The sequence below is a fragment of the Lissotriton vulgaris genome, unplaced genomic scaffold, assembly GCF_964263255.1.
Source record: "Lissotriton vulgaris unplaced genomic scaffold, aLisVul1.2 SCAFFOLD_283, whole genome shotgun sequence".
In the NCBI taxonomy this organism is placed as follows: domain Eukaryota; kingdom Metazoa; phylum Chordata; class Amphibia; order Caudata; family Salamandridae; genus Lissotriton; species Lissotriton vulgaris.
In genome coordinates this window covers 643,959-662,266 of record NW_028254237.1, presented here as the reverse complement: position 1 = coordinate 662,266, position 18,308 = coordinate 643,959, and the positions used below count along the sequence as shown (strand labels likewise).

General features: G+C 50.6%; 1 protein-coding gene across 2 annotated transcripts; it reads left to right on the top strand.

Moving 5' to 3' along the window:
* The first annotated feature begins 3,789 nt into the window (after nt 1-3,789).
* Nucleotides 3,790-17,676, top strand: LOC147659622 (beta-crystallin A2). Of its 2 annotated transcripts, none has more exons than XM_086951599.1 (5): nt 3,790-3,902; nt 11,760-11,942; nt 12,723-12,864; nt 15,863-16,005; nt 17,438-17,676. In XM_086951599.1, the coding sequence occupies exons 2-5, from the start codon at nt 11,785-11,787 to the stop codon at nt 17,583-17,585; spliced, it is 591 nt and encodes a 196-aa protein (XP_086807725.1). In that variant the 5' UTR covers nt 3,790-3,902; nt 11,760-11,784; the 3' UTR covers nt 17,586-17,676. The 2 variants fall into 2 exon arrangements, with proteins under 2 accessions (XP_086807725.1, XP_086807726.1); XM_086951600.1 differs by having other exon boundaries at nt 3,884-3,902; nt 11,765-11,942.
* Nucleotides 17,677-18,308: the final 632 nt, after the last annotated feature.

Genomic DNA, 18,308 nt, shown 5'->3' with positions numbered 1-18,308 from the left:
ACAGAGAGGGTATATTTCACTAGTGAAGGTCATATGGACTCCCACCCAAGAGAAAAGAGTCCTTCAGTGGCGTAGAGCGTATATTTCACTAGTGAGGGTCCTGTGGAATCACACCCAGAGAAAAGAGTCTTTTGTCATGGAGAAGGTATATTTCACTAGTGAGGGTCCTGTGGACTCACACCCCAGAGAAAAGAGTCCTTCACTCACGGAGAAGGTATATTCCACTAGTGAGGGTCCTGTGGACTCACATCCCAGAGAAAAGAGTCCTTCAGTGGCGTAGAGCATATATTTCACTAGTGAGGGTCCTGTGGAATCACCCCAAGAGAAAAGAGCCTTCTGTCATGGAGAGGGTATATTTCACTAGTGAGGGTCCTGGGGACTCAAACCCCAGAGAAAGGAGCCTTCTGTAATGGAGAGGGTATATTTCACTAGTGAGGGTCCTGTGGACTCATACCCCAGAGAAAAGAGTCCTTCACCCATGGAGAAGGTATATTCCACTAGTGAGGGTCATGTGGACTCACACCCCAGAGAAAAGAGTCCTTCAGTCATGGAGAAGGTATATTCCACTAGTGAGGGTCCTGTGGACTCACACCCAAGAGAAAAGAGTCCTTCAGTGGCTTAGAGCGTTTTTTTTTCACTAGTGAGGGTCCTGTAGAATCACCCCCAGAGAAAAGAGCCTTCTGTCATGGAAAGGGTATATTTCACTAGTGAGGGTCCGGTGGACTCACACCCCAGAGAAAAGAGTCCTTCACTCGTAGAGAAGGCATATTCCACTAGTGAGGGTCCTGTGGACTCACATCCCAGAGAAAAGAGTCCTTCGGTGGCGTAGAGCGTATATTTCACTAGTGAGGGTCCTGTGGAAACACCCCCAGAGAAAAGAGCCTTCTGTCATGGAGAGGGTATATTCCACTAGTGAGGGTCCTGTGGACTCACACCCAGGAGAAAAGAGCCTTCTGTCATGGAGAGGGTATATTTCACTAGTGAGGGTCCTGTGGACTCACACCCCAGAGAAAAGAGCCTTCTGTCATGGAGAGGGTATATTTCACTAGTGAGGGTCCTGTGGACTCACACCCCAGAGAAAAGAGCCTTCTGTCATGGAGAGGGTATTTTTCACTAGTGAGGTTCCTGTGGACTCACACCCCAGAGAAAAGAGTCCTTCACCCACGGAGGAGGTATATTCCACTAGTGAGGGTCATGTGGACTCCCATCCCAGAGAAAAGAGTCCTTCTGTCACAGAGAGGGTATATTTCACTAGTTAGGGTCCTGTGGAATCACCCCCAGAGAAAAGAGCCTTCTGTCATGGAGAGGGTATATTTCACTAGTGAGGGTCCTGTGGACTCACACCCCAGAGAAAAGAGCCTTCTGTCATGGAGAGGGTATATTTCACTAGTGAGGGTCCTGTGGACTCACACCCCAGAGAAAATAGCCTTCTGTCATGGAGAGGGTATATTTCACTAGTGAGGGTCCTGTGGAATCACCCCCAGAGAAAAGAGCCTTCAGTCCGGGAGAAGGTATATCCCACTAGTGAGGGTCCTGTGGACTCACACCCAAGAGAAAAGAGCCTTCTGTCATGGAGAGGGTATATTTCACTAGTGAGGGTCCTGTGGACTCACACCCCAGAGAAAATAGCCTTCTGTTATGGAGAGGGTATATTTCACTAGTGAGGGTCCTGTGGACTCACACCCAGAGAAAAGAGCCCCCTGTCATGGAGAGGGTATATTTCACTAGTGAGGGTCCTGTGGACTCACCCCCAGAGAAAAGGGCCCCCTGTCATGGAGAGGGTATATTTCACTAGTGAGGGTCCTGTGGACTCACACCCCAGAGAAAAGAGCCTTCTGTCATGGAGAGGGTATATTTCACTAGTGAGGGTCCTGTGGACTCACATCCCAGAGAAAAGAGTCCTTCACTCACAGAGAAGGTATATTCCACTAGTGAGGGTCCTGTGGACTCACATCCCAGAGAAAAGAGTCCTTCAGTGGCGTAGAGCGTATATTTCACTAGTGAGGGTCCTGTGGACTCACCCCCAGAGAAAAGAGCCCCCTGTCATGGAGAGGGTATATTTCACTAGTGAGGGTCCTGCGGACTCACCCCCAGAGAAAAGAGCCCCCTGTCATGGAGAGGGTATATTTCACTAGTGAGGGTCCTGTGGACTCACCCCCAGAGAAAAGAGCCTTCTGTCATGGAGAGGGTATATTTCACTAGTGAGGGTCCTGTGGACTCACACCCCAGAGAAAAGAGCCTTCTGTCATGGAGAGGGTATATTCCACTAGTGAGGGTCCTGTGGACTCACATCCCAGAGAAAAGAGTCCTTCACTCACAGAGAAGGTATATTCCACTAGTGAGGGTCCAGTGGACTCACTTCCCAGAGAAAAGAGTCCTTCAGTGACGTAGAGCGTATATTTCACTAGTGAGGATCCTGTGGACTCACCCCCAGAGAAAAGAGCCCCCTGTCATGGAGAGAGTATATTTCACTAGTGAGGGTCCTGTGGACTCACATCCCAGAGAAAAGAGCCCCCTGTCAAGGAGAGGGTATATTCCACTAGTGAGGGTCCTGTGAACTCACACCCAGAGAAAAGAGCCCCCTGTCATGGAGAGGGTATATTTCACTAGTGAGGGCCCTGCGGACTCACCCCCAGAGAAAAGAGCCCCCTGTCATGGAGAGGGTATATTTCACTAGTGAGGGCCCTGCGGACTCACCCCCAGAGAAAAGAGCCCTCTGTCATGGAGAGGGTATATTTCACTAGTGAGGGTCCTGCGGACTCACCCCCAGAGAAAAGAGCCCCCTGTCATGGAGAGGGTATATTTCACTAGTGAGGGTCCTGTGGACTCACCCCCAGAGAAAAGAGCCTTCTGTCATGGAGAGGGTATATTTCACTGGTGAGGGTCCTGTGGACTCACATCCCAGAGAAAAGAGCCCCCTGTCATGGAGAGGGTATATTTCACTAGTGAGGGTCCTGTGGACTCACATCCCAGAGAAAAGAGTCCTTCAGTGACGGAGAGGGTATATTTCACTAGTGAGGGTCCTGTGGACTCACCCCCAGAGAAAAGAGCCCCCTTGTCATGGAGAGGGTATATTTCACTAGTGAGGGTCCTGTGGACTCACATCCCAGAGAAAAGAGCCTTCTGTCATGGAGAGGGTATATTTCACTAGTGAGGGTCCTGTGGACTCACATCCCAGAGAAAAGAGCCTTCTGTCATGGAGAGGGTATATTTCACTAGTGAGGGTCCTGTGGACTCACATCCCAGAGAAAAGAGCCCCCTGTCATGGAGAGGGTATATTTCACTAGTGAGGGTCCTGTGGACTCACACCCAGAGAAAAGAGCCCCCTGTCATGGAGAGGGTATATTTCACTGGTGAGTGTTCCGTATACTCTCATACACGAAAGAAATGAGAACTCTGCTGCATAAAAGGAGATATTTCATTAGAGAGTGCCCCATGGAGTCTCGTGCCCCGTGGAGTCTCGTGCCCCGTGGAGTCTCGTGCCCCGGAGGCAATGACTCCCTGCCCCACAGAGGACACATTTCACCGGGAGGGCCCCTGCGTGCTGGGGTCCACGGTGCCGCGGGTGTCGGGACGGCGGGCCCCAGGGGGGAGGGGAGAGGTGGGCAGCACGTGGCCCGGCGCTGACCCGCAGGCCCGGGCAGTGCCGTCAGTGCCAGCCTCACACGCAGAGCCCAGCACTTTCTTTGTGCCCCTGATCCCTCCACAATGGCCGGGCCTCGGCCGCGGGGAGGCCGGGGGGTGGGCCGCACTCCCCCCGGGTGCTGGCTCTGTTCAGAGGCCGCGCTGCTGAGCTGGCAGGGCGAAGTGCTCACTCGGCAGATCCGGAGGGCGCGCTGTATAAAAGGGGCCCGGGGACAGGGCCCCCGCATCAGCGCTGCCTGCACCCGTGCCCGTCAGACGTGAGTATGAGCCCGGGGTCGGGGCGAGGGGCCTGGAGGGCGGGGAGGGCTGGGGTGGAAGAGTCGAGCTGGGACCGGGGTCAGCCCTGGGGGGCCACCGGTGTCGTGCATTGATGTGCACGAGGGCCGCAGGACTGACCGCGTGTCCTTGCTGCGTCCATCACTGCTTGCAGCTTACCCCCTGCATCACTGCACTTCACTGCCACACTCGCCTCCCACTGCTTCAGCGCTGAGTGTGCCCCTCTGTGGGTGGCTCAGCACAGCGCCCCGCACCGCTTCTCGCCGCTGCGCCGCTTCTCTTCTTGAAGAGAGGGGAGAAGCATCAGCAGGTGCGCTCCTCTCCCCCACGTGCTATCGGGGATACAAAGGAACAGAGGGTGAGTCTCTGCCCCTGTACGACGGATGCTGCACAGGAGCAGCAGGTGTGAGGGTCTTTGCCTCTGTGAGCAGGTCATGCACAGGCACAGAAGGTGTGAGGGTCTTTTCCCCTGTGAGTAGGTGATGCCAGACACAGAAGGCGTGAGGGTCTTTGCCCCTGTGAGCAAATCATGCTCAGGCACAGAAGGTGTGAGGGTCTTTGCCCCTGTGAGCAGGTGATTCACAGGTACAGAAGGTGTGAGGGCCTTTGCTCCTGTGAGCAGGTGATTCACAGGTACACACGGTGTAAAGGCTCCCGCCTCTGTGAGGGAGCAGAGGACAGTTATATGTGTGAGAGCCTCAACCCCCTTGAGGCAGGCAATGCTCAGGCACAGAAAGTATGAGGGGGGTTAGCGATGTGAGTCACGTGATACATTCGTACAGAATCTGTGGGAGGTCTCTACCTTTATGAGGCTCTCCATGAACAGGTACAGAAGGTGTGAGGCTCTTTGCCCCTGTGAGCAGGTCATGCCGAGGTACAGAAGGCGTGAGGGTCTTTGACCCTGTGAACAGGTGATGCACAGGCACAGAAGGTGTGAGGGTCTTTGCACCTGTGAGCAGGTTATGCACAGGCACAGAAGGCGCGAGGGTCTTTGCCCCTGTAAGCAGGTCATGAACAGGCACAGAAGGTGTGAGGGTCTTTGCACCTGTGAGCAGGTCATGCTCAGGTACAGAAGGCGTGAGGGTCTTTGCACCTGTAAGCAGGTCATGCTCAGGCACAGAAGGTGTGAGGGTCTTTGCACCTGTGAGCAGGTCATGAACAGGCACAGAAGGTGTGAGGGTCTTTGCACCTGTGAGCAGGTTAAGCACAGGCACAGAAGGGGTGAGGGTCTTTGCACCTGTGAGCAGGTCATGCTCAGGTACAGAAGGCGTGAGGGTCTTTGCACCTGTAAGCAGGTCATGCTCAGGCACAGAAGGTGTGAGGGTCTTTGCACCTGTGAGCAGGTCATGAACAGGCACAGAAGGTGTGAGGGTCTTTGCACCTGTGAGCAGGTTAAGCACAGGCACAGAAGGGGTGAGGGTCTTTGCCCCTGTGAGCAGGTCATGAACAGGCACAGAAGGCGTGAGGGTCTTTGCCCCTGTGAGTAGGTGATGCCAGGCACAGAAGGTGTGAGGGTCTTTGCCCCTGTGAGCAGGTCATGCTCAGGCACAGAAGGTGTGAGGGTCTTTGCCCCTGTGAGCAGGTCATGAACAGGCACAGAAGGTGTGAGGGTCTTTGCCCTTGTAAGCAGGTCATGCTCAGGCACAGAAGGTGTGAGGGTCTTTGCCCCTGTGAGCAGGTCATCAACAGGCACAGAAGACGTGAGGGTCTTTGCCCCTGTGAGCAGGTCATGAACAGGTACAGAAGGCGTGAGGGTCTTTGCCCCTGTGAGCAGGTCATCAACAGGCACAGAGGCGTGAGGGTCTTTGCCCCTGTGAGCAGGTCATCAACAGGCACAGAAGGCGTGAGGGTCTTTGCCCCTGTGAGCAGGTCATCAACAGGCACAGAAGGTGTGAGGGTCTTTGCCCCTGTGAGCAGGTCATGCACAGGCACAAACGGCGTGAGGGTCTTTGCCCCTGTGAGCAGGTGATGCCAGGCACAGAAGGTGTGAGGGTCTTTGCCCCTGTGAGCAGGTGATGCCAGGCACAGAAGGTGTGAGGGTCTTTGCCCCTGTGAGCAGGTGATGCCAGGCACAGAAGGTGTGAGGGTCTTTGCCCCTGTAAGCAGGTCATGGACAGGCACAGAAGGCGTGAGGGTCTTTGCCCCTGGGAGTAGGTGATGCCAGGCACAGAAGGTGTGAGGGTCTTTGCCCCTGTAAGCAGGTCATGCACAGGCACAGAAGGCGTGAGGGTCTTTTCCCCTGTGAGTAGGTGATGCCAGACACAGAAGGTGTGAGGGTCTTTGCCCCTGTGAGCAGATCATGCTCAGGCACAGAAGGTGTGAGGGTCTTTCCCTCTATGAGCAGGTGATTCACAGGTACACACGGTGTAAAGGCTCCCGCCTCTGTGAGGGAGCAGAGGACAGTTATATGTGTGAGAGCCTCAACCCCCTTGAGGCAGGCAATGCACATGCACAGAAAGTATGAGGGGGTTTGGCCAAATGAGTCACGTGATACACTCGTACAGAATGTGGGAGTTCTCTACCTTTATGAGGCTCTCCATGAACAGGCACAGAAGGTGCGAGGGTCTTTGCACCTGTGAACAGATGATGCCGAGGTACAGAAGGCGTGAGGGTCTTTGACCCTGTGAACGGGTGATGCACAGGCACAGAAGGTGTGAGGGTCTTTGCCCTTGTAAGCAGGTCATGCTCAGGCACTGAAGGCGCGAGGGTCTTTGCCCCTGTGAGCAGGTCATGAACAGGCACAGAAGGTGCGAGGGTCTTTGCACCTGTGAACAGGTGATGCCGAGGTACAGAAGTGGTGAGGGTCTTTGACCCTGTGAACAGGTGATGCACAGGCACAGAAGGCGTGAGGGTCTTTGCCCTTGTAAGCAGGTCATGCTCAGGCACAGAAGGCGTGAGGGTCTTTGCCCCTGTGAGCAGGTCATGAACAGGCACAGAAGGTGTGAGGGTCTTTGCCCTTGTAAGCAGGTCATGCTCAGGCACAGAAGGTGTGAGGGTCTTTGCCCTTGTAAGCAGGTCATGCTCAGGCACAGAAGGCGCGAGGGTCTTTGCCCCTGTGAGCAGGTCATGAACAGGCACAGAAGGTGTGAGGGTCTTTGCCCTTGTAAGCAGGTCATGCTCAGGCACAGAAGGTGTGAGGGTCTTTGCCCCTGTAAGCAGGTCATGCTCCGGCACAGAAGGTACAGACGGTGTAAAGGCCCCAGCCTGTGTGAGGGTTCGAGGAGCAGGTATATGTGCGAGAGCTTCAACCCCCTTGAGTTTCCTGTGTAGAGTGTGTCGCTGTAGTCGACTCTGCTGGTGGCCGAGACCAGTGTGGCGGGTCTCCTGGTGGTCCCAGGAAGCCACCTGAAGATCTTTTGAAGCGTCCCAAGGATGGGACGCAGGTGGCGGTCACTGCGTTTACTTGGGCAGTCGTGTCAAGATTGTCGGCCAGGATGACTCCACGTATTCTTGCATGGGTAGAGGCAAAGAGGGAGGGTGCACGGTGAGTGGGCCACGGGGCGGAGTCCCAGGGAGAGCCTTTCCCTCGACAGGTCACGGCCTCCGTTTTGTCTGTGTTCAGTTTAAGGCAGTTGGTTTGCATCCATGGGGCTAGCAGAGCCATGTGGGTTGAAAGGTCTCTTTCTGTAGTAGGGGCTTGTTTGACAGGGAGAGTATCAGTCCTGATGCTCCAGCGTGGGAGAGATTGTTGATATTGTAAGATCTGATGGGGTCCACTAGCGGACTCTTGTAGATGTCGAATAACGTAGGGTTTAGGGATGATCCTTGGGGGCTCCGCATCTGAAGTTCTGGGTCTTTGATGTGTAGGGTGGCGGGGTGACTCTCTGTGTTCTTCCTGTGAGGAATGAACAAACACAGCTGAGGGCGGGTCCTTGGATGCCTGTCTTGCGTAGTCTTTTGATCAGGGTGGAATGGGAGAACGCATGGACGGCTGCAGCGAGGCCGAGTGGTATAAGAGCTGCTGTGTCTCCACACTCTAGGATCATTTTAATGTTGTCAGTTGCTGCTATGAAGTTATTCTTGGTGCTGTGGTTTGGCTGGAAACCTGTTTGCGTGTTGTCCAGGAGTTGGTGCATTGAAGGGGTGGTAGCATTGTTTGTTTATGACTTTTTCCATCACTTTGGCCAGGTGGGGTCGAAGGGAGATCGGGTGGTAGTTTGCTAGTTGCATGGTATCTGCCGAGGGTTTCTTTAGCATTGCATTGACCATTGCATGCTTCCAGACCTCCAGGAACATCTTGGGCTGGGTGGAGGCATCCATGATGTGAGTGACGCTTCTCTGACAGGGACGGCCCAATGCTGTAGATGTGGTGAGGGCAAGGGTCAGTGGGTGCCCCGGTGTGGATGGTTCTCATGGTGATGGCTGGTTCCTCCATGGTGAGTATTTCGCAGACCATCAGGGTTACTCCTTGGGTGTTTGAGGGTAGGCTGGTGGGGAGGGTTTAGGGGTTCGGCTGAGGGTTGAAGATGTTGTGTATGGCTTTGATTTTGTCACTGAAGAATTCGGAGAGGTTGTCACATCGCTCTTGTAAGGGGGATGCGGTTAATTGTGGCGACTGTTGAAGTGAAGTCTTTGATGATCGCAAAGATTTATTTTCCAATGATGGAGCTGTTGTCTATGTGCGCTGATGGGGCATTCTCCACGCGATCCCCGAACTGCCTCCTATCCATGTGTAGCAGGGAGAGGCGGCAGGGCTGGAATGCCCTTACATTCTCACAGGCCCGGTTCTAGAGGGTGGGCCGGGTGGGCCGGGCCCACCCAAACTTTGGCCTGGCCCACCCAAACATAACCCTTGGCCCTGGCAGTGACGTCAGCAAGGCCAGCAGAATATGGCCACTGCAAGTTAAAACGTTCTTCGAACGTTATCTTTCTTTAGGAGTTGCGTGATTGGGCCTGGGCTCACACCCCCAATCACGCATCTCCTATTAGGCAGGTGGGCTGTGTCCCCGCCGACTCGTGCAGGTACATTAGGGGCACTGCGAAGGGGACAAAGCCTTTCGTTGGAACTGGATTTGTGGATAATTAATTCTTTTCTGCTGGTAAAGAGGAGTTTATTTTGCCGTTTCGTTTTCCTGACCTTCCTGACCCCTTGAGCTGTTTGTTTAACCGATCCGAGAATGTGTGGCTATTGTGTTTTTTAAATCTGTGAGAAAGACATACTTAGAACGCCGTGTTTATTTCATTTTCATTTACATCGTGTGTTTAAATCGATGGTATCATTCATGAGTGTTTCTGCAAGGATGCACGACAACTAAATGTCCAAATAACCTTGGGGATTGTTGATCTTGCTGGAGAGCGTTCTTTTTTTGGTTTGTAGTATTTAAATGCAATAGAACTGTAGTTAACGTGGATAGCTCAGTGGGTTACTGCCTTTGTCACAGAGATCCTTTGATACATAGGACAGTGTGATCAAAGACGTGTATAGAAACCAGAATGGTATAATTAGATTTTTTTTTGTATTGCTAGTTAGTTCGAATTTTCCCAGTATTTCATTATTCTAATGTTGCAATACAGAGTTTGGGCAGATATAATTTCTAATCAATACAGCCAACCACTGGGGTATGCTTTAAATCCTGTGTTTGTGGTTCTCCAGACCTAACCCTCTTAATACATATTGCCACCAGCAGCATGGATGAGATGTGATTCCTACACCTGGTAATCTTCATTAGCTTATGTGACATTCCCTATAGGCTGATTTGGATACTTTTATGAATCATTGTGTCTGCATAATGTGTGTGTGATGTACAGTACTGTGATACCCTACACTACGAGTAGCGCTATACAAGAAATAAAATGCATATGAGAGAGGGGCTATGGAGTGATGATGGGCTCTGTTGGAGGGTGGCAATGAGGGAATCCGAGGGGGCATCATGAGGGGTGGAGATACGGAGAGATGGAAGGCACTGGTGGAGGTTGTTTGTGAGGGAGTCTGAAGAGGAGGTCATGGGGGAGGGGCTTTGGAGTGATGAGAGGCGCTGGTGGAGGGTGGTAGGAAGGGATTCTGAGGAGGAGGTCATAAGGGGGAGTTGCTTTGTGATGAGGGGCACTGGTGGAGGGGTAGGAAGGGAGTCTGAGGAGGAGATCATGAGGGGGTGTTGCTTGGAGTGATGATGGGCACTGGTGGAGGGTGGTAGGGAGGGACTCTGAGGAGGCGGTCATGAGGGGGGGTTGCTTTTGAGGGATGGGCACTGGTGGAGGGTGGTAGGGAGGGAGTCTGAGGAGGAGGGCATGAGGGGCACTGGTGGAGGGTGGTAGGGAGGGAGTCTGAGAAGGCGGTCATGAGGGGATTGCTTTGGAGTGATGGGCACTGGTGGAGGGTGGTAGGTAGGGAGTCTGAGGAGGAGGTCATGAGGCAGAGGGGCTTTGGAGTGATGAGGGGCACTGGTGAAGGGTGGTAGGGAGGGAGTCTGAGGAGGAGGTAATGGAGAGGGGCTATGGAGCGCTGAGGGGCACTGGTGGAGGGTAGTAGGGAGGGAGTCTGAGGAGGAGGTCATGAGGGGAAGAGGCTACGGAGAGATGAAGGCCAGTGTTGGAGGATGGCAATGAGGGAATCCGAGGAGGGGGAGGTCATGGGGAGGAGCTACGGAGAGATGAGGGGCACTGGTGGAGGATGGTAGTGGGGGAGTCTGGGAGGAGGGTGGCAATGAGGGAATCCGATGAGGTCATGGGGGAGGTGCTTTGGAGCGATGAGGAACACTGGTGGAGGGTGGCAGTGAGGGACACAGGAGGAGGTCAATGGGGGGAGGGGTTATGGAGCGATGAGGGGCACTGGTGGAGGGTATTTGTGTGGGAGTCTGAGGAGGTGGTCATGGGGAGGGGCTTTGGAGTGATGAGGGACACTGGTGGGGGGCAGGTAGGGAGGGAGTCTGATGAGGAGGTCATGACTGAAAGGGGCTAAGGAGAGATGAAGTGCACTGTTGGAGGGTGGTAGTAAAGTTGTCTATCGAGTAAGAGGTCAGTGGTGGGACACCAATAAATACTTTTGCACCGGCGCTATAATAGACCCTGTAATGTTTGTGCTTATTTAATTAGCAGTTGGGTCATTAGGGCCACTGTGTAACATAGTTTAAAGTGTGTGCTAATTATATTTACTCTTATATTCAGGGTTTTCAGTTTGAAGGTGATTTTACAAATCTTTTTAGTGGGATTATGGAAAATGAAACCAGGTGGTGCCTGATATGGGGCTGGGGACCAAGGTTAGCTGTGAGTTAAGGTGCACGGTAGAGAGATTGTTGAAAATTGATGATCAGGCCTGGAAGGGAGTGTACTGCAGAGTCTGGGGTCAGACGGAGGTAATAATGAAGAGAGATTCTCTCTGAAGGCTGGCAACGAGGCAGGCTGAGTAGTGTTACTTGCCTGATACTCCCACCTCAGAAACCTCCTCTGCCCATCAAAAGGACCTTACATGGGATCAAAACACTTTTTGAGAGTGTTAACGATTAGAAAGAGATTTGGAAAATAATGGAGGGCCCTTAATCTCCTGTTATCCCCTTCTATCACACGCAGGAGTACAGTTTTTTTTATTTGTAGGCTACCTCCAGAAGCGACACATTGAGCCTGCAGTGGCCCACCCAAATGCGCCCTTGGCCCACCCAAACAAAAATTCCTGGAGCCGGGCCTGTATTCTCAATCCACAATGTTTCTCCAAATATCAACAAAACAGACCGCTCTCACTCGTCTTGTGTTGGTTTCATCGGCTAACGGCCGACACGTTTCGGCACTCAGCCCTTCTCCTGGTCAAGGAGCCTTGCACACATGCATGTTTTCTCACCTGCTAACAATGTGAGAGCTCATAGGAAAGTTAATCCTAGAAATAAGCGTTTTTATATCCTTGCCAGTTTAGAACCTCGGCCTGAGATACCAATGACCAGCCAACACATGGAGACCCTGGGCCAGTGGAGGGTGACCGTCTGGGAGGAGGAGAACTTCCAGGGCAAGAGGTGCGAGTTCATGATCGAGTGCCCCAACATCCTGGAGAGGGGCTTCCGCAAGATCCGCTCGATCAAGGTGGAGAACGGCCCGTAAGTGGCGTTATTATGATGAGCTGTGCTGGTCAGAGAGCATAAGTATATATATATGTGTGTGTGTGTGCGCATGCGTGCGTGTATGTACATTAACATATTACATGTTTGAGTAACAGCCTCGAGAATAGGATGGGGCTATGTAAAGCGCTCAAATACCCGATTCGGCTCAAGTTCGCGCTATATAAAACACTGCAAAAAAACAAACCCCTACGGGGGCGTTAGTACTGGGACAATCACAGTGTTCATCAGATCTACACCTCGGCAAGTGGATGCATTTAATATAAGCGGCATGATGGAATAAACCCTGAAAATACCCGCAGCGACCCATCTCCCGCCCTGGAGTCCCAGACACATTTTCTATTTACAAATGTCCTGAAAGTGGCCAGGACAGCACAGTGAGGCAGGCAGAGCCCGCTGAGAGAAGGGGGCCCGAGGGGCCTGTTGAGGGCACTGGTGGGTGAGGGCATGAGAGCTCTCACAGGTACCTGGGTTGAGACAGAGCCCGCTGAGAGAAGGGGCCCCGAGAGGCCTGTTGAGGGCAGTGGTGGGGGCAGGGACAGGAGAGCTCTCACAGGTACCTGGGTTGAGACAGAGCCCGCTGAGAGAAGGGGCCCCAAGAGGCCTGTTGAGGGCACTGGTGGAGGCAGGGACAGGAGAGCTCTCACAGGTACCTGGGTTGAGACAGAGTCAGGGGTATGTCAGCGCTCGGATCGGATGAAGGGAAAAGCCTGTGCCTCGGGTCACGTGACTAACACACCTCCTGTCTTCCTCCAATAGATGGCTTGGGTTTGAGTACCCAGAGTTCCAGGGGCAGCAGTTTATCCTTGAGAAGGGGGACTACCCTCGGTGGGAGGCCTGGAGCGGCAACAGCGGATACCGGACCGAGCACCTCCTCTCCTTCCGGCCTGTCAAATGTGCGGTAAGTGTCTGTCTGTCTGTCTGTGTATAAAGCCCCATGTTGTCTCGTTCATGGTACCCTAGCCAGGCTAGCCCAACCAAGGCACATGTAAGCCATAACCAGCCTAGAATGCCCACTGGCAGCTGCCACGTCATATTACATTCCGCCTGCCACCCAAGAACACCTACTGCAGACACTCAGGACTTACAGCCATCCCAAAATACAGATGTTGAACAAGCATCACCAACAGCCATCCCAGCCACCTCTAATGCACAGACCACATACCATCCCATTTGATAAATCTCACTGCGAACAGTCAGCGCCGCATGCCATCTCCCAATTACACACTCAGAACCATCGCCACGTTTCGGCAGACCATCATACCCACTCGTCATCACCACCATTTATCCAAATGACATTGAATTTACAATTTATAAATGCACATACCGTATTTTTCTTACATCCTTCTTGAAGTTTTCTGCAAAATTAGCAAAGTTTCACATTTTACGTCTACACCACATTTGCATGACAATTGTGGCAATTTAAGTAGAAAAAGGTAAATTCACAGAAAAAGTCATCATATATTTTCTATCTAAGCTTTCTTCGATTAGATTGAAACTCATTATGCAGTGAACATTATCTCCCAACATACAAACAACAGTTGGAAGGAGACTGGTGAACTCAAACCATCAAACTTTGTGAATAGCGAAAATCACAAACTTCGCAAAATTTGGCAGTGAAAATAAAACATGCACATCCCTAGCTACAATACACACTCATAACAGTTTCTACCACCGGTCTCACATAGTGGTCATTCAATCAATATTCATGAACCACCATAACATAGAACACAGGACAATCATCAGCAGCTGACCTCCTCACGCACACATAGTACAGCGAAAGTCCTCTGCACCTGACAACGAAAAACCAACCCAATATGAAGTGCCGCTCTCAGCTGCGATGCCTTTGTACTCGTACCACCTGTTGCGTCATACCACCGTCTGCCATACCATAACAAGCAATCATGTCCAACCATCACCAACTTCCTTCCTCGATCAGAAGCTCCCTCTACAGAATACCACCGAGCTTTCCATTCTTAAAAATCCCCCTCTCCAAACTTACAAATGTCACCAATCACCACAGCAAACTTAAAAAAAATCATTTCGAGGTCTGTAAACCCAGGTTTCACGGCCCTGACAGCTGTGGAATCCCCGCTGTCCTTTCTAAACACATCAATTGGGGGGGGGGGGGGGGGAGGGTACCTACTTGGTGAAGTCCAGTCCACCAAAGTCAGTGGTCTGTGGATGCAGCAAGAAAAAGAATGTAGAACAAGTCCCCCATCTGGTCTATAGAACATTGAGGCCACTGGGGACAATATGATGGAGAGGGGCAGAACGTCCTTAAAGGGCAGGATTACAAGGATACCTACACAGCCTGGGGAATTAAGGGATTGCACCCACCACATCCCAGATTCTTAAAAACGGTTGGGTCCCATGCCCATGCTGACCTTGACCCCAACTGCATCTTTAGTCACAATATTGGAGTTTCACACCAAGATAGAGAGAAGACATCTGAGAGAATGCTCTCCAATCCATCTTAGAAGACACAGAGGACCTGGTTTAGATCTTGGCAGACGGGTTACTCTGTCACAATGGTACCGATATTCCGTCCACCTGAATATAAATCCCATTATATCCTATGCGATTTAAATTTCAGCGGACAAGATACCCGTCACCGTTGTGGCAGAGTAACCCGTCTGCCTAGATCGAAATAAGGCTGGTGCTATCTTTTCAAGAGCCGCCACTCATCGATGGCAGTCACACCCAGAAGCAAGGCTGTAAGCCTAGTAGTCACATCGTAGAATAATGACATGTTTCCAGATCCCTTTCACCACACAGAGCAGCACCCAGCAGAGGACAGTATTACCACCAATTCCAGTTTCAATGATACCAACTTGCTCCACTTTGTCGAGAAAATATTCTTGTCCCCTTCGTTCACGAGGAGAACGAAGTATATCACACGCAGGTTATCAGCCAGAAAGACCCCCTAGACCCTGATGTCCCAGACACTGAAATCATCAGACTAGCTCCCTTGTGGATACCCGATTCACCATCTAAGTCTCTTACCTGCTACACAAAACCACTCAGGCAAAGAACACCAAATGCATCAGCAATAAGGTAAATCACTTCTTTCTAGGAAGCCCATTGCATAATAACCCCCAAGCATGCTGGCACTCGAAAGTATAAATGAGCCTCACAGTCCAAGGCCTCCCACTAAGGAGCGCGGTGCCTATAATCACCAGCACCAAGATCCAGCACACTATTGTTAAAAACTACGGTGATGCTTCTGAATCTTACCTGCCCCTCCCCCCGACAATGAGGTGATTCAGATTACAAAGCTATTTTGTTTAAATAATTGAGTGATGCATTCACACATTCATTCATGTATTAAGTTTTATGCATTCATTTACTTATACATTCACCTATTCTAAAGGTCAACAAAAAATGTCATAGAGTTATTGTGGTGTTGAAAAGGTTTTTCTACACCACTTCCGGGCGTGTTTTTAAACTTGACAATCTTCACAGACGTCATTGAGCTGACAGATTTCAGATTAAATAGGAGTAGAAAACTTCACCTAAAAGAAAGTTTTTTCAGGATAAAAACACCCCAATTTGACACTTTTAGTGGGAGACATATCTTGCTAAATGTTTTTAAGATAAAATTATCTTCTGTCGACGCTGTAAACTTCAATGACTATGAAAAGTATGAACCTTTACAATTTTGACTACCTGGCAACACCCACTGTCAACAAACCAACACAATCAACGAGCTCTAGGAAGGAACACACCCTCCAGGATCAAACAATAAACACAGCACGTGCCCTTAAACTCGCCTACCATCCAAGTGTTGTGTGTACTTTGAGCCCATGTGAGATGCCCTTCTGTTGCTGGAGAGGCAGAGGCCCCACCACCCAGAGCTCATGTCTCAGTTGCTGACCCCTTCTCTTTTTTTGGAACAGAACCACAGTGACAGCAAGGTGACCCTGCATGAAGGCGAGAACTTCCAGGGGCGCAAGTTTGAGCTCTGCGATGACTTCCCATCTCTGCAGGCCATGGGCTGGTGCAACAAGGAGGTGGCGTCGATCAAAGTGAACTCTGGGAGGTAAGCGATGCCGGCTGGTGGAGCGGGATGGAGAGGGCATGGATCCATAGAGCACTTGCGTTATAGTGACAATCTTTGGGATCACAACAAATATTTTAAAAGCCCATTAAAGACTGGGGGGCAGATGTATCAAACGTTTTTTTTGTCGCAAACACTGCGAATCGCAAAATAGCAGCGTTTGCGACAAAAAAGTCAGAAAATGCAATGTATCATTTGCGATTCACTAAGTTTGCGTCAGCATTTAAGGAATCGCAAATTGCGATTCCTTAAATGCTATGTATGAAGCATTCTGGTTTTGCGAATTTACACTAAGAAATCGCAAATTACCACCAACTTGTTGTTGGTGTTAATTTGCAAATTCTTTTACAAATGCACTTTTTGACATTTGTAAAGGTGCCATGTGGTGCTCATACATGCCCTTAGGGCATGTATGTGCGCCATATGCACACACATGTAAATTTCAGGGGTGCAGCAGGGTGTCCTTTAAACACCCTTGCACACTTGAAATTATTCTCAATTTGCGATTAGCAAATTGCGAATCGCAAATTGAGAATAACTTCCCATTCCTTCCTACGGGCCTCCTGGCCCATAGAAATGAATGGGAAATTATTCCTTAATTGTGATTAGCAATTTGCTAATAGCAATTCAGGAATTTTAAGAAATCGTTAAAAAATAGCGAATTTTTACATACATACCATTTTGCTATTCTCAAATAGCGATTCTCAGAAAATCGCTATTTGAGAATCGCAAATAGGTATTTTGATACATCTGCCCCTGGATTTCTTGCTTTTTGCTTGCTAAGATTTGATGTATTTGATAGATCTGAGAGTCTAGTATTCATATTCAAGGCCTCAGAAACTTCAATTTAAACTGGATATAGTGTGGGAGGGTGATCGAGAATGGCCAGAATGACAACACTGTGATACTAAACTCAGGAAGTAAATTAACAGTTGTGGCAGGACATAACTTGTCTGGATCAATGTAGACATACCTTTCAACTCACCAGCATTTTGAGGGTGTCTCCCTCTTTTTACTTGTCATCAACTGCCCTGCAAAATTCCTTCTTAGACTTTAATGGGGTCATCCACTTTTCGAACTTATATCCCCCTCCAAAAAAGTGCTCAATCTCAATTCACCTTAATGGGACCACCATTAAACCCTCAACTTCATCTTTGAGTCAAGAGGTTGAGGGATATATATGAATGCAGAAAATGATAAAAGGTCTCCAGGGCGCTGATTACCGAGAAAAAAAAGACAGGAAGTGAAGCCATAAATGAGGCAGTAAATGACATGTTTCGGCTCAGTTGGATACAGGAAGCAGTATTTAAAGGGAGAGCTACTGGCAGGAAGTAATGGTGGTAGCATTTGTGACAGTAAATATATGTGGACTGATTTGCTGTATGCTCTTTTCGCCCTATTCCAATGTTTGCAGCTGGGTGGCCTATCAGTACCCTGGCTACAGAGGGTACCAGTACGTGCTGGAGCGCGACAAGCACAACGGGGAGTACCGGAACTACAGCGAGTACAGCACCCAGGCCCACACCAACCAGATCCAGTCCATCCGCAGGATCCAGCATTGAGATCTGCTCCTGGTCACCGGTCCCCAGGCTTTTACTTGACCCTTGAAGTGAGAAACTGACGTGTAACTAATAAAGGATTTCTTTGAACGAACGTACGCGCTCTCTCTCCACTTTTTGTGTCACCCTTTACATGAGGCAGCGCTTCACGCACCCCACTCTCACTCCGGAGCCTTTTGGTACTGATGCGGTCAGGAGCTGGACGTCTTACAGACTATTCTCACAGGATAACACAGAGCCGCACCACAGCCTTCACAAGGAAGAGCCTGGTACCCAGCTGACCTCTCTCCACCCAAAGCCTCATGTCAAAGTTCTACTGCAGGGAAGTTGCATCAACAATCATGACATCTCATAGAGTAGTGCATTACTTGTCTCTGCAGGAGGACTTCATTTCTAAAAGAATGAGCGGCGGTGCCATATGCCCTGCTCAGAAGCCAGTGCAATTAAATCCAGGCACTCCAGATACCAGTGCTAGGTGGCATAGATACACCTCATGCCTCTGCAACTCCTGTCCCTTTATCTCACTCTTGCAGGCTCCTGCTTTCTCCATTTGTGATGGCCTTTTTCTCCCTCCGTCTTTCCCCTGTGGGTGTTTTTCCCTCTCATGCTCTCAATAAATGTAGTGCTGGTCCCCAAAAATGAATGCCGGTAACTACACTGGCAACTACTGACTCAAATTAAGCACTGCCCTTCAGCAAACTTCCACAACCAACACACATATAAACA